The sequence below is a fragment of the Podarcis bocagei genome, assembly GCF_964188305.1.
Source record: "Podarcis bocagei genome assembly, chromosome: 2".
NCBI classification, from domain to species: domain Eukaryota; kingdom Metazoa; phylum Chordata; class Lepidosauria; order Squamata; family Lacertidae; genus Podarcis; species Podarcis bocagei.
The window spans coordinates 42,519,553-42,539,569 of NC_138126.1; the positions used below are offsets into that span (position 1 = coordinate 42,519,553).

Genomic DNA, 20,017 nt, shown 5'->3' on the forward strand with positions numbered 1-20,017 from the left:
AAAAAAAAATTATATGCTAAAATAAAGATTATGGAAGAATCAGGTGTTTTTGTATTAAAGGATTGTGAGCTTAGCTCGGGGGCAAATTCCTGGGCTGAGCATGTGCTAGGTTTTACTCAGAGTAAACCGGTTGAAATGAATGGAAGTAACTCAGTTATGCTCGTTAATTTCAGTGTCTCCCCCGTCCCCCCCCATCTACTATTTCACCCTCTAGTTTGTGAAATATAAAGACCTGTCTTATACTGAGCCAGACCATTGGTCCATTTAGCTGTTGCCTACATGGATGCTAGTGCCTCTCCAGGGTTAAAGGCACAAGCCTTTCCTGGTCCTTTCTGGAGATGGCATGGGTGGCACCTGGCACTTTTGGCATGCAGAGCATGTGCTCTACCATGGAACTACAGCTCTTCCCCAAAACAGATCCTGCATGCCTGACGTCTGACCACCCAAGTTTAAAGCCCTTGGATTCTGAGCCATTTAGGACGTAGCCAAACGGAGGACATAGATGATGCCTTCCTGGAACAGATGGCCAAGCATGCAAAAGGAAGGGAGATAGTAGTAATGGGGGACTTCAATTACCCGGATATTTGTTGGATGTCAAACTCAGCCAAGAGCATAAGGTCAAACAGATTCCTCACTGGCCTTGCAGACAACTTCATTGTCCAGAAAGTGGGAGAAGCAACAAGAGGAACAGCCATTTTAGATCTGGTCCTAACCAATGTTGATGACCTGGTTAGTGGGGTAGAAGTGGAAGGATCATTAGGCGCGAGTGATCATGCTCTTCTGAAGTTTACTATACAGCGGAAAGGAGCAGCCAAGCATACTAGGACTCAATTTCTTGACTTTAAGAAAGCTGACTTCATAAAACTTAGGGAAGTGCTGGGTGAGATCCCATGGACAGTAATACTAAAAGGAAAGGGAGTTCATGATGGCTGGGAGTTTGTTAAGAGGGAGATAGTAAAAGCACAACGTCAGGCAATACCAATGAGACGGAAACATAGAAGGTGCCTAAAGAAGCCAGGGTGGCTATCTAAAGAACTTTTAACTGAGTTAAGATTAAAAAAGGATGTGTACAAAAAATGGAAAAGGGGGGAAACCACCAAAGAGGAATTCAAACAAATAGCCAGCACATGTAGACACAAAGTCAGAAAAGCTAAAGCACAGAATGAACTCAGGCTTGCTAGAGAGGTTAAAAGCAACAAAAAAGGCTTTTATGGGTATGTCCGTAGCAAAAGGAAGAACAAAGAAACAGTGGGGTCACTCAGAGGAGAAGATGGTGAAATGCAAACAGGGGACACAGAAAGGGCTGAACTCCTCAATGCCTTCTTTGCCTCAGTCTTCTCCGATAAAGAAAACAATGCCCGACCTGAAGAATTTGGAGCAAATGATTCAGCAAAGGAAACGCAGCCCAGAATAACTAAGGAGATAGTACAAGAATACTTGGCTAGTTTAGATGTATTCAAGTCTCCAGGGCCAGATGAACTGCATCCAAGAGTATTAAAAGAACTGGCAGATGTGATCTCAGAACCACTGGCAGTCATCTTTGAGAATTCCTGGAGAACAGGCGAAGTCCCGGCAGACTGGAGGAGGGCAAATGTTGTCCCTATTTTCAAAAAGGGGAAAAGAGAGGACCCAAATAATTATCGCCCAGTCAGTCTGACATCAATACCAGGGAAGATTCTGGAGCAGATCATTAAGCAAACAGTCTGTGAGCACCTAGAAAGGAATGCTGTGATCACCAATAGTCAGCATGGATTTCTGAAAAATAAGTCATGGCAGACTAACCTGATCTCGTTTTTTGACAGAATTACAAGCCTGGTAGATGAAGGGAACGCAGTGGATGTAGCCTACCTTGATTTCAGCAAGGCATTTGACAAGGTGCCCCATGATATTCTTGTAAAGAAGCTGGTAAAATGCGGTCTTGGCTATGCTACCACTCAGTGGATTTCGAACTCGCTGGCTGACCGAACCCAAAGGGTGCTCATCAATGGTTCCTCTTCATCTTGGAGAAGAGTGACTAGTGGGGTGCCATAGGGTTTTGTCTTGGGCCCGGTCTTTTTCAATATCTTTATCAACGACTTGGATGATGGACTCAAGGGCATCCTGATCAAATTTGCAGATGACACCAAACTGGGAGGGGTGGCTAACACCCCAGAGGACAGGATCACACTTCAAAACAACCTTGACAGATTAGAGAACTGGGCCAAAACAAACAAGATGAACTTTAACAGGGAGAAATGTAAAGTATTGCACTTGGGCAAAAAAAAAATGAGAGGCACAAATACAAGATGGGTGACACCTGGCTTGAGAGCAGTACATGTGAAAAGGATCTAGGAGTCTTGGTTGACCATAAACTTGACATGAGCCAACAGTGTGACGCGGCAGCTAAAAAAGCCAATGCAATTCTGGGCTGCATCAATAGGAGTATAGCATCTAGATCAAGGGAAGTAATAGTGCCACTGTATTCTGCTCTGGTCAGACCTCACCTGGAGTACTGTGTCCAGTTCTGGGCACCACAATTCAAGAAGGACACTGACAAACTGGAACGTGTCCAGAGGAGGGCAACCAAAATGGTCAAAGGCCTGGAAACGATGCCTTATGAGGAACGGCTAAGGGAGCTGGGCATGTTTAGCCTGGAGAAGAGGAGGTTAAGGGGTGATATGATAGCCATGTTCAAATATATAAAAGGATGTCACATAGAGGAGGGAGAAAGGTTGTTTTCTGCTGCTCCAGAGAAGCGGACACGGAGCAATGGATCCAAACTACAAGAAAGAAGATTCCACCTAAACATGAGGAAGAACTTCCTGACAGTAAGAGCTGTTTGACAGTGGAATTTGCTGCCAAGGAGTGTGGTGGAGTCTCCTACTTTGGAGGTCTTTAAGCAGAGGCTTGACAACCATATGTCAGGAGTGCTCTGATGGTGTTTCCTGCTTGGCAGGGGGTTGGACTCGATGGCCCTTGTGGTCTCTTCCAACTCTATGATTCTATTACGTTACAGTTAATACCAGCACACTGCATCATGCTTGGAAGCAAGGCATGAGCCCACTCTAGGACTCCAAAGTGCTGGAAGAGGTGTAGAAAGAGGATTTCAATGACCAATTAGATCACTTTCCCTATGAGAAAAGGCTAAAGTCTTTGGAGCTTTTCAGTTTGCCAGGGTGCTGGGAGGTGACAAGAGAGGACCTTGACTGTGATGTATAAAATTATGCTGGCTGGAGCTGATGGACTTGGGAGCCAAACTACACCTGGAAGGCCCCTGGGTGCCTATCCCTACGCTAGAACCTGCCTTCTGTACCTGTAGTCTCTCCATACATTTAAGAACCCTGATTCTCCATAGATACATAAACACTTCTGGTGTTTCCCAAAATTGGGTCTCCACCCATTTTTGGACTACAATTCCCATCACCCCTAGCTAGCAGGACCCATGGTCAGGAATGATGGGACTTGTAGTCCAAAAAACAGGTGGAGACCCAAGTTTGGGAAATACTGAGACAATACAAGGGTGACAAAATCAGCAATGGGGCCTGGGGGACCTAGCAAGCATGTCCCTGAAACCCATGCATTTACTTTTCGGAATGCCTAAAGTCAGAAAATGCAGAAAATATCTGAAGGCAGCCCTGTTTACGGAAGTTTTTAATGTTTGATGTTTTATCACCTTTATTATTATTATTATTAATAATATTATGTTGGGAGCCACCCAGAGTAGCTGGGGAAACCCAGCCACCAGATGGGCGGGGTATATTATTATTATTATTATTAGTAGTAGTAGTATTACGTTTACTGACAGCCTTGAAAAACCCCTTTAACCAAACAAGACTGTTGCCATCCATCTTTCACTGCAATCTTCTTACCATGTTCTTGTTTCGCTTAGGATATTGGCTTTGCACAGCGGATCAGCCGGAGTAGTCATGTGCTCATGAAATGTCAGGGACATTTTGAAATACTGTCAAATATAATAATTATGCTTTTGGGATTCTGGATCCCCGTACGACACGTATCCCTGGTCATTGACTGGCCAGCTGCGGTCAGGATTGTATCTAGCAGGATAGGCTGGGGACGTGCGAGGGACGTGGCTGAATATAGCATTCCCGTTGTCGCGGGCTTCCAGGGGTAGAAAGAGACGCAGCTGGCTAAGAAGATGTCCTGGCCAGAAATTATTTGGGTCAGTCTTGGGATTCAGGTGGGCAAACATCTTCCTTAGCTCACTGAAAACAAAATCCAAGGAAAGAAATACTGTTAGCGTGAAATACAAACCAACATACAACCACAATATGCAGGCTTTGTGACATGGAGACTTCATGAAAACATGGTTCGTTGTTCTTGCAAGCTCAATATGAAAATGCACAGGTCTACGTAAAATGTAAAGGAGGCCTAGCTTTGGAGTAGGGTAGCGTTAGAAACTCAGATATATAAGCTAGGCGCTGAATGACTCCTTCAACCAAGGTTACGGTCACCAAAATTGAATGTCTAGTTGCCATTTTGGGGCAAGGTGGCGCTAAAGTCTTATTTTTCAAATGGTGGACTGACTGTGATTGATTCTCATGTAAACATCTGGCTCCTTCAGATGACAGCCTTGAGCTAGGTTAAGAGCTTTGTGAACTTAAGGAAGAAAAGTTACTTGATCCAGGGACACTCTCTCTCTCTCTGCCTATTCCAATATATGCCTATCCCAACCTTTTTCTTAACGGTGACTGCTCCTGCTCTGGCTGCACAGAAAAAGCACTTTGGCTCCTGAAATTCATTATGATTGTGCAGATTAAATATAACTGATAGAATTCTACAGGATGTGGTTTTAGTGTGTGAAAACAATCTTGATCCAAGGATCCCCAGATGATGGAGACGTCAGGCACCATCCTGACACATCTGCACTAGACATTTAAAGCACTATGACACCACTTTAACAGTCATGCCTCCCCCTACAGAATCCTGGGGACTGCCATTTGTTAAGGGTGCTGAGTGGTTAGGATACCACTATTCCTCTCACAGAGCTACAATTCTCAGAGTGGTTGAACCATCAACTCCAATTTGCAGGTGACTCTGAAAACTGTTGTTCTGTGAAGGGAACAACTCTTAGCACCATTAGCTACCACAGTTCTCAGGATTCTTTGACTGTTTATACCACATTACTTTAAAAGCCTGGTGTGGACACAGCCTTAAATAAAGATGGGATGGGGAGTTTGAGGGAATGCACACAAGCAGGGAGAGAATAAAAGAATGAAGCAGAGTTAAAGAATATTATCGTTAAAACTGGGAACGGGAAGAAACCAAAGCAAAGTGGGGAAAAGGTGAGGAGAGGGAGGAGGCCAACCAAACCTTTAAATCAAAAGCTTGCCTGAGGAAATTCCTTCAGGTACGGGACTATAAATTGTTTTTAAAACTCTTCTAAAAGAAAAGAAGAAAAATTGTGTGCCATACCTTTCCACATATTGTTCCACAAGTATGCCCATTGATTCAGCTAAGGCGAAGTTATAAGCAGTGAAAAAATTATCTGGAGGAAGCACTCTTTTTGAGTGAGGCCTGCAAAAAGAAATGCATCGTGAGCTTAGAGGTGGCCAAGCTGGAAAGGAGAAATCTGACAGGATAGAGGAGCCCCAGACCCAACACCTATTTCTACCCAAACAGTATATCTGAAATATTTCAGCCTGATTTCAGATCTAATACCTGGAAGCAAGCGTAGCCTAACTTCTATGTAACACACGTGGAAATATTACGCACTCATTCACACCAACTGAAGCAGGCTCACTGAATGCAGTGGCTGAATTCAAAGAGAAGGCAGTAGCAACCGGTACTGCCAGCACTGATCACCTGACAAGCCCCTGACTTATTCTGCACACTCGCCCCGCGAACACTCTTGTCCGTGTTTGCACTGGTGGTGGGAAGAAGCACCTCGGCCTCCAGAATAGAGGGAGCAGCCAGCAGGCTGGCTTTGGCTGATGCAAAGCAGGAGTGGAGAGCTTTCCTTTCAGCCCAAGGACTGGGTGGCGAACTGGGCCTCCTTCCATCAAGCACCTGACGCCATCACCTGAGGCCACTTCGAAGGGGCTTGCTGCCTGTGCCAATCAGCGAAGCCCCTCTTGGTCAGTTTGCAGGTGTGTTTTGGATTCAAGCCATGCCTGTACGTGGATATATTTCCTCTGCAGACCAGCAAAGCTGCCTGCAAAGCTGCTCTGCAGAGGAAAAAACATCCGTTTGCGAAGCAGTGGAACCACAAACCAAACCTGCGAACAGGCAAGCGCAGAGGGGCCTGCTGTCCGTGTGCCCCGCTCACCAAGGAATGACCAGCCTGTGGGCCTGCTTAGGCACAGCGGGAGACCTCGTTTGGCTCACAAGGCTGTTTTCCAAACTATGCCTGTTTGTCCCACATCAAATGTCCTACGTGACATCAGGTGCGAGGGCAGGTAAGGGCGCGGCTGCAGAGCTGCAACCGGACGCTTACAGTGCTCTCCGTGTCCTCAGCGGCACAAGAATGCCTTCCATCAGCTTCAGCTGGTGGCCCAGCTGTGCTCTTATTTAGACAGGGACAACCCATCTACTGTTGTTTGTGCTTTGGTAGCTTCTAGGTTAGATTACTGCAGCACGTTACACATAGGACTGCCTCTGAAGACGGTTAGGAAACTTCAGCTAGTGCAGATTTCAGGGGCCAGGTTGCTCACTGGGGCAAGATGGTTTGAAAATATTACACTGATACTGGCCAGACTGCCAATTAGTTTCTGGGCCCTATTAAAGTGCTGGTTTTGATCTATAAAGCTTAAATGGCTCAGGGCCACAATAACTCAGGGACTGCCTCTCCCCATATAAACCAACCTGGAGTCTGCAATCATCACCTGCAGCCCTTCTTCATGGGCTTCCTCTGTGTGAGGACTGGAGGGTGCAACACGAGAACAGGCCTTCTCTGCAGTGGCTCCCCGTTTGTGGAATGTTCTCCCCAGGGAGGTTTGTCAGGTGCCTTGTTCATACACCTTTAGGTGCCAGGCAAAAACGTTCCTCTTTAACCAGGCCTTCAGCTGATGGACATCTAATACCCTTTTAAATGTGTTGTGCAAGTGGGATTATTGGGTTGTGTTTGTTTTTATTAATATATTGAGTTTTATTAATATATTGTAATTTTATGTTGTGAACCACCTTGAGATGTGTGATAATAAGGTGGTATACAAATTTAATAAACAAAAAAGAGGCAGCCTGTATGGGAGAGGTTTTTTTTTTAAAAAAAATAATAATAATTATATACTGGTCTCAGGGCACTTCACAGAAAAAAATCAAAATATGAAACCACAAAATACATAATCAAAATAAAAACCCAATAACCCCGCCTCTACTTTAATGTGAGTTAAACATTTGTCCCATGTGGTTTAGAGATAGAGGCCCCATCACTAAGACAAGACACCAATCAGCTTTTGCAGAGTGACCAGGTCAACTTCAATAGGAAGGGTCAGTAAGGCTGTGAAAGAATAAGGCTGCAATCCTCGCCACACTTACCTGGGGGTATACCCCCTTGCTTCTGAGTAGACATGGGTAGGATTGCAGCCTGAGGCGGCCAAACTCAATGGCACAGCTCTATATTACAAGCACTGATAAAAATCTAGGATAACACCCAGCAGATTGAACACATACTTCATTAGTTTCCAAAACTCTCTGTATGACTTCCAGCGGGTGTTAAGGGTCTTGTCTGTTTTTTGGACCTCTGGCTTCTTAACCTCTCCCTTCTTCTTTCTAGGGGAGAAGGAAAAACAATTTGTTTAGAGACACCAAGAAGGGAATAGAGGGAGATGACAAGAAAACACTCAGAATGGCGTTTGTCCTCAAGCCTCCTAATATTTTTGCAGCAGCAAAAAAAGCTGTTGTTCAAATGTTGCTGAGGAAATGATTTTAAGCCAGTGACCCAGTATGGGAGCCCGTAAGCAGCCCATAATGGCTGTGCTCTGAAGCAGGGGCATGGATGTGGCATAGAAATCCTAAGACCTTCCAGTCCAGCGTTCTGGACTTTGCATCCTATAGTGCCTTTCCTTTTGCTTGTGCCAGGTGCTCAAAGTCCGCCCCCTCACTTACTATAAGCCTCGGTGCTATTCAAGCCTCAGGAACATTTCCCACAGTTCTTGTGGCCGCATTAAGGTATGGTACTTCAGTCAAAACCAGGCGCCCTAACCTTATGCAGCTAACAGCCTACATTCCATGTGAAAGTTGCCCAGAACACCCATGGACAATTAAGCCAGAGAGCTGTGGACTGAAAGTGCCCAATCGATTCAAAATGCCCAGTTGACTGGCTTTGGTTGTAGCAAGGAAATTCCAGCATGAGAATTTGCAAAGACTTCTCTGCTGCTTGTACAGGAACTGTAATAGGATATTATCTTCAAACCAAACCAAACCTATTTGTATATCGTCTTGATTTTTTTAAAAACCAAACAAACCCTTTTTTGTCTCCCGAAGTGCTTATGGGTTGTGCTGATGGCAATCTTGGTTGGTATCCAGATTGGTCATAATAACCTCCAGGTTGTCTCATCTTGCGGAAATGGTTCCCCTCTCTTACAACTCTGTCCGGTGGGTAGAGCAAAGCTGATGGTACAGAAAACGAAAATTTTAGAAGAAAGAAAGAACTGTGGCATTACAGTCAACCCACATAACAGCAAAATTTCTACCTTAGCTATACAGTGGTACCTCGGGTTAAGTACTTAATTCATTCCAGAGGTCCGTTCTTAACCTGAAACTTTTCTTAACCTGAAGCACCACTTTAGCTAATGGGGCCTCCTGCTGCCACTGTGCCGCCGGAGCACGATTTCTGTTCTCATCCTGAAGCAAAGTTCTTAACCCGAGGTACTATTTCTGGGTTAGCGGAGATTGTAACCTGAAGCGTATGTAACCTGAAGCTTATGTAACCCGAGGTACCACTGTACAAAGAATCTTGGGTAGGTTCAAGCAACTTGTGGATTTCCCCATGACTCACTTGAGTGGTGGCCCGCCAGAGCAGACAGCTTTTCTGAAGGAGCCCAACATGAGCCGGTGCATCTGAGTTAACTGGGCGTTGCTGGCGTAACTCTGCACCAGCCAATCTCCCTCCTCCCTTTCCCTAGCTTACGGAACTTGGATGGGCATTGCCTGCGCTCTAAAGCCTACCTTCATAAGGGCTAGAAACGCAGCCAAGTTGGTGTGCTTGTGGAGCACTTGTACGAAATCGCAGGATACCGACAGGCTGTGTGTTAAGTTCCGCAGCGCAACCCCAAACATCTTTACTCGGAAATAAGTCTGCTAGAACATAACTCCCTAAGCAAGTGGGTTTAGGGTTGTAACCTGAGTCGACTGTATTCTTTGTTATACCAGACCCACCACCCATCAGACCTGAACAACTACGTAACAGTTGCAGATAGGTAGCCGTGTTGGTCTGCCGTAGTCAAAATAAAAAAATTCCTTCCAGTAGCACCTTAAAGACCAACTAAGTTAGTTCTTGGTATGAGCTTTCGTGTGCATGCACACGAAGAATCTGAAGAAATGTGCATGCACACGAAAGCTCATACCAAGAACTAACTTAGTTGGTCTTTAAGGTGCTACTGGAAGGAATTTTTTTATTTTAACTACGTAACAGTGTTCTTCTGCCTAGGTTTTGTTTTGTTTTTTGTGGGGGGTTAGCAGGCGACTTTGACCCTGAGCCAGTGTAAACACCACCCTGCTTTGATGATATATACAGCATTCCCTCCAGTCCCCTTGTTTCACCATACCCCTTTTCAGCATCTTCTCGGTAAGCGGGACGCCGTATTTTTCACACAGCTTGAGACACTGAGTGTAGACCAGGTAGCAAGCCAGCCGGTGTTGGTCCACCAACTCTCCCATTTCACCCTGGATGGTGCTCGGAAAGCAGTGGCCGTCCACAACCGCGTCTCCGGATTTCACAAGCTTACACTGTTCTGCATATTCTAAGGGGTTGGTCTTTCTCTGCAACAAAAAGACATTGCCTCTTTTGTTACAAAACACCTGAACGCCGCTGTGCTGTGCAAAACACCATAGCGTGCCGAGGAGGATTTTCTACCTGAGAATTAAAGGACCTACTAATATAGGGCTTGTGGGAAAGTGTGGTCCTCCAGGTATTGTTGGGACAGCAACTCCTCTCAATTCTAATCAACAGGACTGATGGCCAGGGATGATGGGGATTCTTGGTTCAAACGCAGGTTTCCCATTCCTGACCTAATGTACATTCCTTTCTAACCCTGAGGAAAGACTGCTGCCCTACACACTGTCAGGGTGGGGAGCCTGTGGCCCAGCAGGCGTTGCTGCACTCCAACTCCCATCAGCCCCAGCCAGCATGGCCAACAGTCAAGGATGATGGGAGTTGGAGTCCAACGATGACAACAACAACTGCAGGGATACGAGTTCCCACCCCTGATCCGTGAAAAGTACCTGAAAATGGTCTGAGAAGCTTCCCCCCCAAAAAACCCCCCTCCCTTCCTCCTGCAGCCTTTTAGTGACCCCAAAATCTGCTCTGAGGGAAGGGGGAATCAGGACAGAAAATGGAAAGAGAAATTGCTGAAAGGAGCATCCAGTTAGCAGGGGGAGAATTTCCACTGGATTTGACTCACTGCTGTGAATGGAGTAAGTCCTTTAACTTGCAAAACCCAAGGTCTGGCGCCAACTCAACAGAGTAAGACAGCGTTTGAGGGGTAACTCGACATGTCTTTTTATAGCATCGAAGGTGGCTTGAAAGAGGGATCACTACTTATGGCCTCCAGAGTCAAAGCAAGAGAATGAAGGCGCAAAGAGTTCTGCCCCAGAAACACGGTACCTTAGTCCGTCGTCTCATTTCCTTGTATCTTTTCCCAGCTTCCTCCATCTGACTATAAGATAGATGCATGCGGTCTACTTCTGTGTTGATGGGAGGAACTTCAAGCCGGCATATCTTTGCTTCACCAGGATGTTTGGAGAAGGTACCGCTTCTCCTGCAAGACTTCTGTGGTGCGGAAGCTGGGAGCTCTTCTGTTTCTTTCAGAAGGGGAGAAAGGGGGAAACAGACATGGCATTAGAAACCTGTCAGAATTTCTCACAAACACGAAATCTGCACCATGACCACCAGCAAGCACCTGTCGCCTGACAGTTTAATGCCTTTTCACGCTAGATCATGCTGGCTCATTCTCTTTCTTCATGGGAGGACATCATGAGATATTTTTCCTCACAAGGGTTTTCAAAGTGAACAATAGCCATTCTTGTCATGAAATTCTACTCAATATTGATCCAAAGCAGAACTCCGACGTTTAGTTAGTAGAGTAAAAACTTAAACATGTTGCAGGATCCCCCCAAAATAGACCAGAGACAATTAATACAGTGGTACCTCGGGTTACAAACAGTTCAGGTTACAGACTCCACTAACTCAGATATAGTACCTCGGGTTAAGAACTTTGCTTCAGGATGAGAACAGAAATCATGCTCCGGAGGCGCGGCAGCAGCGGGAAGCCCCATTAGCTAAAGTGGTGCTTCAGGTTAAGAATGGTTTCAGGTTAAGAATGGTCCTCCAGAACGAATTAAGTACTTAACCCGAGGTACCACTATATTGAATCCAGCAGAGCTTTACTGCTACTGAAGGCAAATGAGCATAATGGTCACAAATCCAATACATTCAGGATTGGCACCGTCCATAAGAAATCCTGTTGCAGCAGACTTAATTTAAACTTACAATAACTTATAATAAGTCTAAACTTTAACACTAAGCATACTATGTACAGAACACCACACCAGAAGGAAAAGAGATAGAAAGAGAAAGTGAAACCCAGGCTCCTTCTGGCCTATATTTATGGTCAGCATGACCTTGACATAAGAGATAAAAAAAACCCACTTTAAGCCAGCTGTACTCAGCTTCTCTGAAGGAATAACCCAAACATCATGAATTTTCTTTCACACAGAGAAGCTTCCAGAACCCTCTTGAATTAATTAGAATAGGAAAGAGCTCTACACATCAGATCAATACTTTCTGCACTAAGAAATGCAAACTGACAATTCTGGCCTTTTGTATTAAAAGAAAGTAATTCCCTTGCGATACTTATTCGAGAGTAATCACCTCAAATCCAGTAGGGCTTACATCTGCACAGCACTGGGAATTCTAATCTGAGGTACAGACTTATAGAACTGTGGAACTGGAAGGGAACCAAAGGGTCCTAAAGTCCAAAGCAGGTAGCTATGGTGAAAACCAAAACAAAGCAGCCCTTATTTCTGATATAATTCAGAACGCTTTTGCCTCTGGCTCCACCTCTACTGGCCTGCAGCCCCTAACAGATTACACACACATCACTGAAGGAAATACAGCTCTTGACATAAAAAGCCTGTCCATTTGACTCTGAATTGCATTTGTTGGGGTTTCCTTGGAGTAGGCACAGCAAAGGAGAACTTTTCCCTGCACCTTTATGTCTGCCCAGCAGGGGTTGAAGGACTGCGGCGGCAGCTGCACTGCTCCATCAGTCTCCTTCACTTCTGACCAGGGGCTAGGATGGCAGCCTTACAACATGCTGGACAGCAGAGTATTTTTTGAAGAGGAGCGAAAGCATGGACTGAAAACTGAGGGTGGCCTTTCCCCCACCCCCTCTGGCAGTGGTTTGCAGGTTGGCCCAGTCATGCCACTCAATTATTTTATGTGAAGATTGACTCCGCAAGACCAATGCTGCTGGAGGCGAAAAGTACTACTAGGGTTATTCAGATATGACTCAAACCTGCCTTTCAAACATGTATGCCAAACATGCCTTTCTTTCCCATCTGTAATCAGCTTAGGTTAGCAAGGCTCTTAGAAACTCTTGGAGGTGCAGGATAAATTGCTACAGCCAAGACTCGTAGCATCAGGATACACACTGGAGTGCCAACTTATTTTTTGTGTACAAGGAATTCCTATGATAACCTTTATTACAACCATCAGCAACTGAAGCTGAAAACTTCATCCCCGTTAGCGATGTCAAGACAACAGAACCACGTCTTAACACTTTTGCTTGTTTGTTTACCTGGCTTTGATTCTTTAGGCTGCCTCCATTGCTCTCTTAAGTTATCTGCCCATATTCTCTGACACTCAACCAGGTCATCATTGTTTATATAATTCACTTTCTTTGACATCATGAGGTAGGTGATCACGTCTTCCAGGTCAGTTGTACTGAGAGGAATGTTGGTCTGCAAACGAGTATAAAATCAAAACTGCAATCATCAGGTCCAATTACAGTAAGATTGAAGATGTGTGACCACCAAACTGAAGAGAGAGAGAGTCACTCCTTATTGCAATAATCTGCCTCATCTTTGTACGTTCTTCACAAAATATGCATGTTTGAAATGCATCATATCCTAAAAATACACATTATGTATGCATTTTAACCTAGCATGTGCTTATTTTTAATGTATAGTTTCTGTGCTGAGAACCATATTAGCAAAGTGCAAAAACGGAAGGGGTGATTTCATTTCGATCTGTATATTCTCCCAGGAAGCAGAATTCAGAACTTGTTATATTCAAATGCTGACCCATTGAAATCCTTGAGCATCCGTACTGTGTGTGCAAGTGAAATTATGTAGGCCAATAGTTGGTGTGCAAGAGGATGCCTGCGCCCTGATTTGGCTAGAAGCATAAGCATATAGAAGCTGCATACACATCCTTCAACGTAAGAGGAATCAAGTGTGCAAAAAAGGGTTGAATATGTGATTCCCCTGGCTGAGAAGCAACTACCGAAAATCCCCACCCAGGAACATCTACCCAATCTCTCTGTCTAAACAGGGAAATGGTTTATAAATAGTCTTTGCCACTTACCTCTTGGATTATTTTAATGAAGTCGGCTCTGCTGAACCTCATCGTCTTGGTCCTGTCTGATTTCTTAAAGAGGTCCACCAGCTTGAGTTTCTGCTTGTGCAGAAGGTTTTGCAGCGATATGAGGGACTTGGGGTGAGGAGCGATGACACGAGGGATGACAATCTTGTGTGGTGGCTTCGGTCTCACATTCTGAAAGACATTGGGTGGGGGGGTGGGGGGGAGAGGATAGAAAAGAACATGTAAAACTTTCTTCCTGTGAAGAAGAAACATTCCCATTGGTCATAGGAACACGAAAGAACCAGCCAATCAGTCATCACAATAAACACAACATTATGAAGCCATGTAGCCAATCAGAGCTGGCAATGTGTTGATGGTGACGGCAAGAAAAACAATTCTCATTGACCTCACTCTGAATAGAGGGAACAGTTAAGTGTCCCTTTTGATCAGGTGAGTGAGCTGAACTCCCTGACATGCTGCAAGTTTTCTTACCAGCCAGGATTGCAAAGCAAGCCTGTTGCCCTGATTCAAATGCAGTTTGTGGAGTTGCGGGTGATGAGTTGAGGCAGAATGTGGATAGGGATGCAGGCAACGCCCAATTAACATGGGGTTTGTTGCAAGGCACCACACATTTAAGTGAAATTGAGTATATTTGAAGAACCACCATTGAAAAAGTCTGCAAACACCCCGTTCAGCCACCGCACCGCCCTTTTTCTGATGCTTCTGGGTCACTCCTGGGTTTGGCGCGATGCATGCACACACGGTCACACACATATTGGATGCACCTAAAACAGTCGCTGCCAGTATATTTAGATTCACATCCCATTGAAGAGGATACACTGTAAATAAACCCTGTCTACTTTTGGATGTGCTCCCAGATACGCATGGCCATGCATATTGCATTACCTTAACAAAATGCCCATTGGCTGCACATCCCTGTCCCCATCCTGCCCTAATCAGGATCTATGCTTGATGGGATTGTGGTAGGAGAGGGTTACGGTTGCCTGCTTGGCAACAGAGACACGCTCCCTCTTCCCCCCAATATCCTTCCCAGTGCAAAGGTTTTTAACCTTTCGTGTGTGGGGGTGTGACCTTGTTATATTGCATAATTTCATTTGTTACATTGTTCTATTTTTGTTACTGGATATTGGGAAAGAGTAATAGCTGAGATAGGGGAACATTTTTGTTTGCAAAACGAAAACCTCCATTTGGGGTCTTTGCTACCTAAAATCAGTCAGTCAGTCAAATTTATCCGAGCTGCTAAGGCACAGGCAGAAACCTTATAAGTAGAATATTTATCCCAACCCATCAACAAATTACGTATTTCTCCCATTATTCAAAACTGAAACTCCCTGGAGAATCCTATCCCTATAAGATAGCACACAGGGAGCAAAACTGACTTAAATCTCAAAGAGCTGAGTCGCTGAGGCCAGCTGTGGCTCTCTGTGGCACTATGAACTTGCAAGTTCCTAATAAGTTCCAACGCACTGTCACACAGTCAATCCCCCATTTACCCGGGGGTTGCGTTCCGGATCATTGCGCTCTTGCGTGAAACCGCAAACCCTCTGAAAAAGACTGCAAACACCCCATACTGCCCTTTTAGTGACATCTTTATGACATTTCTGGGTTACTTCCGGGTTTGGTGCTGTGTGTGTGACAGCACATATATTGGTCACACCTAAAACAGGAGGGACACGGGTGGTGCTGTGGTTTAAACCACTGAGCCTAGGGCTTGCCGATCAGAAGGTCGGCGGTTCAAATCCCCACGACGGGGTGAGCTTCCGTTGTTTGGTCTCTGCTCCTGCCAACCTAGCAGTTCAAAAGCACGTCAAAGTGCAAGTAGATAAATAGGTACCGCTCCAGCGGGAAGGTAAACGGCCTTTCTGTGCGCTGCTCTGGTTCGCCAGAAGCGGCTTAGTCATGCTGGCCACATGACCCGGAAGCTGTACGCCGGCTCCCTCGGCCAATAAAGTGAGATGAGCACCGCAACCCCAGGGTTGGTCTCGACTGGACCTAATGGTCAGGGGTCCCTTTAACTTTACCTTAAAACAGGAGGAGAGGGAATCTGGCAGTCAGAGTCAACCCCCTAGGCTAACTGTAAGTAAGAAGGCAGGCAGGTGGGGGCTAGCTAAGGGCAGACAGAGATGGGAGGGGGCTTCCACACCAGCCCCTAAAGGACCAGCCTCCACCGCTTACCTCAAGGGTGTCATCTTCCCACAACTTGGCTTGCACTTTAGTCTTCAACGCTTCCTTGTCTTCTTGTATCTTCCTCAGCACATTTTGTTCCTGCTCACTGACGGGCTCTTTCCCCATCAGCCACTGCTCCAGGTCCACACAGTTCAGCAGATTCTGCAGTTGTATTCTTCCCTGGATCCAGGCTTCCAGCTCTTGCAGGTCTGCCTCCTCTTTCGCAGAGGTTTTATCTTCAGCCTCTGGAGGTTTTCCTGAGCCCACAGGTTTCTGCTCTGGAGCGGGAAGTTCAGGCGGGTGAGGCCTGGGCCCGCGAACCGCCATTTCACTCATCGGAGGGGCGATGAGAATGCGACGTCGAGATCTGGGGGGCCCAAATCTGCTTGCTTTCACTTTGAGGAAAACATGTGGATAAGCCTCTCTGATCTTGAATTGTTTAAAGCAGTGATCCAAAACCCAATCCAGGTTGTCGGCGGGGGAGTCTTCGAGCAATGCTGCATTTGACAGAGCTTCGCCTTCGCTGAGAAGAGAACAAAGGGATGAGGAAGTTAAATTTACCCCAATAAAACAAAACAAAAATAAAACAACCGCCCCCCAACCCAAGTCTCTTTCCATTAGACCTCCACCAGGAATGGATAATTCTGCTGTTTCTGCACTGCATTTGATCTGACCAGTCAATCACAGTTACTCAAGGGCACAATTACAGGCTCTCTCTGAGGCACATCATAGCAGTGGCTCATGAAGAAACAGAAAAAAATAAAAACAAAAAATGAAGAAACAGAAGGGGCTGGAGTATCTCTATGGCTGGGCAGTTTTTTCTCTTACACATATGAGATAAACTGTTTGGAGTACAACAAAATGTGCTTGTTTGTTTTTTAAAAAAATATTGCTTGTAACCCATGTTCAGATTAATATGTGTATGTGGCGTGGGGGGGGGACTGCTTACTTTATGTAATGGCCTCACCCACTATTGTTTTTAGAAAGGGGTGGGGAGGGGGACAGTAATTTGACAAAAACTACAGGGGGCTGGAGCTTGCAGATTTCCTAAAGGGCTCTCATACCTAATTGCCCCCCCCCCACATCCATAAACTGGGCACCACATTTCATTAGTTCAGTGTGCAATTTGCATGCATGGCACACTACTGTCATATAGAACATGGGGAAGGGATGCATTTATTCATGGCATAGGAACTACATGTTACTTGTTTCACCCAATGAGCGGATAGTTGAGAAGTCAACCCAGAACACATGTCTTCAAAGTCTGACAATCCAGCTTGGGTTGCCTGCTGGGTGATTGTGGCCCTGTTTCTCAGCTATCACTGTCTGGGAAACATCAGTGTACAGAAAGAATGCCTCTTTCAGTTGCTCACTCAGTGCCATTGTATCATAGCAGGAAGCAACTTAAAAGCCAAATCCCACACTATGATCATGAGAAAGAACTGCGAGGTAAATTGTACCAGATAGTTTAAGATTGCAAGTTTTAAAGGTTTTTACATATCTGCACACCCTTCTTTCTTTTTTAAATGTATTTTTATTAAAGATTTTTTTGGTTTACAAAAGTATGTGCAATGTCTCTCTCTCTCTCTCTCTTTTTTGCCCAAGTAACATTTTTTACAGATCAGTTTCATTTGTTGAGACATTAGGGGGAAAGAGATGGGGGGGGAGGTGAGTGGGAGTGAGGTCGGGTGGCAATGTTTCTATTATACTTAATATTTTTGTGTCAGCGTTGCTTGTGCAGGTTCTCTGCTATTCACTTGTGTTCCTTTGATGGTGAGAGAGGTTGGGGTTGGCCTAGGCACACCCTTCCTTCTTAAGGAAAAACAAACCAGATTTTACAAGATTAAAATTATTCTACCCCTATTTCTTTACAAGCAAAGAACAACCGGGAGGGGGGGTCTTGTCTTTTATATGCTGTAAGGAATGTTGATATTTTATATGAATGTTTTCCTGTTCTGTTTTATAATACGGTATACGGTATTTATGTATGAGTTTTTCTATGTAACTCGCTCAGATACCTTTCAGTTGACAACTTTTGGCCCATCTTGAGGGCACCACGTTGGCCATCTCCAATAAACAATAACAGTTCCTTAAATGCTGCACTACTGAATTCACACCTCCCCAAAACCCTACTGAACTAATTGTTTATAATGTTATCTGTGGGAAACGGGCTCCGTAAGGCCTCATGCTGCAGTCCACAAACCTCTTCGGCGAAGAAACGACACTTAGCCGAGGTTGCGACGAAGTGCTAAATTGCCGCGATCCACTCCGAGCGCCTGATGTTCCCGATGACCGGCTCGTCTGATCCATTTTGGTCAACATTTCGGTGTAGGATCGGACGCCTCCTAACGAAAAAAATCGTCCGGTAGGTTTTTCAGAAGAAGCTCAGAAAAGCCTTCTCATCTCAGATCGGCAGAGGGGAAAGAAGAAGCCGAGGACGATCCCTCTTCTTTCTCTTCTGTAGCCCTCAAGCGGCCCTGGGAGCAAAAGGGCAAGGTCCCCGTTGTTCTTTCTTACGCATCTGCGTTAGAGCACAAGGCAAGAGTTGCATTTTGGCGGGCGCCAAGGAAACGGCCGCGGACGCCGGCAGCTGATTGGCCGAGAGACACCGGCCCGAACGTTGTGTCGGCAACCCTGGGAAGCAGCTCGCGCCAGTCCCGGGCGGCAATGAATGGCTCGGCGTCGCTCTTGCGCCTGGATAGGGGATTCTCGAGACGGCGGCCGGGAAGCGGGAAGGCGACTGGACGTGGCGCAGGCTTTTGGTTTGCCCGCAGCCTGATCCTATTCAAAATCTCACTGAAGGTCAACGGGGAGCGCGCGTAGCTCTCAAGGCGAAGCACAAATTAACACTTAAATCGGTTTCTGTGCTTCCCCGTCTATGCAGTTGGCCGAGCAAACAGAGTAAGCTTCCCGGAGCCACTTTTTAATAGTCGCTTGCCATATTTCAAACTGTGGAAATCCGGAGCTTTTGGGGGCAAAGTTGTTGAACTTTTTTTAGTTTTGCGCCCCCCCCCCCCGTTCTTGAGCTGTTTTATGGAAAATCGGCACGGGCCGCCGTACGTCCGAAGTTTCATGGGCACCCAATCCATTTCCACCTGGATGCCGCTAGAGACAGCGGTATTCCGTATATATTATATATAACTGGCAAATTCCAGACGTATGGCAACCCTATTTCCATAGGAGCCAATTTCTAGGGGCTGAGGGGTCTTCGCTCCCCCCAATAAAATATTTGAGGGGGCCCACCCACCTCCAGTTGATGGGCATTGCCATTCAAATAGTGTGCTGTGCCATGTCATGTGATCCAATTTTGCGGGGCAGGCCTTCCCCCATATTTTATTCAAGTTTGCACCCCTGTCTATTTCACAATTCATCCTGTAGCTCCTAAATTCTAAAGCATGAACACTCTGCCCATCATGAACTTGTTTGGTTATATAATAAATCACAAACAATCTCATTGTTGGCACAGTCCCGCTAAATGTTTCTTTGGCAACATTCATGAATATTTTGTATGTTTGGTACCAATGAAAACCTTGTACTGTATTCCACTATGAAATATATTTTATGGCACTCATTCTTTTCTAAGTTTTATATGATTATTTTATTCTCTTGTAATCCCTTTTTATTATTGCTTTCAAGTACAGATAGGGTGAACCCACAGAATCAGCAAGTTGCCACAATCAGCCATTTGGAACTACCGTATGTTTTCTATCAAGGCCACTTACTTTTATTTAAGGAAAGGGCTGGTGCTGTGATGTTTTCACTCTAACAAACACTGCTCTTTGCAGTTTCTTTGCCATGTTCATTTGCTGCAGAAAATGCGCCCAAGTGTCTTGCAGCTTCTTAAGGATCAATTTATTATGTTATACCCCTTCATGGCATGGAACCTTCACAAATGCAGTGAGCTATGGCCCATGTTAGCTTATGCAAGAGTAAATTAGTCTTTGTGGACCAAGATTCTTTGCGATTTTTCTTTGAATGATGTTTGATTATCACTGAGCAAAAATGGCCCCACCATAAATGAAAGGCAGGCAAATAAAAATAAGTGAGATTCACGTGTTGTACCATCAAACATAACTTCTTTCCCCTCCT

General features: G+C 45.4%; 1 protein-coding gene across 2 annotated transcripts; it reads right to left on the reverse strand.

Annotated features, from left to right (window-relative positions):
- Positions 1–3,834: 3,834 nt before the first annotated feature.
- On the reverse strand, positions 3,835–18,443 carry EFCAB12 (EF-hand calcium binding domain 12). 2 transcript variants are annotated; one of them, XM_081184144.1, is made up of 10 exons: positions 18,132–18,443; positions 15,938–16,451; positions 13,745–13,933; positions 12,957–13,119; positions 10,763–10,953; positions 9,705–9,918; positions 8,403–8,547; positions 7,609–7,707; positions 5,413–5,514; positions 3,835–4,202 (listed from the first exon to the last, which is right to left on the reverse strand). In XM_081184144.1, the coding sequence occupies exons 1-10, from the start codon at positions 18,248–18,250 to the stop codon at positions 3,944–3,946; spliced, it is 1,995 nt and encodes a 664-aa protein (XP_081040270.1). In that variant the 5' UTR covers positions 18,251–18,443; the 3' UTR covers positions 3,835–3,943. The 2 variants fall into 2 exon arrangements, with proteins under 2 accessions (XP_081040270.1, XP_081040269.1); XM_081184143.1 differs by having other exon boundaries at positions 10,763–10,959; positions 18,132–18,442.
- Positions 18,444–20,017: the final 1,574 nt, after the last annotated feature.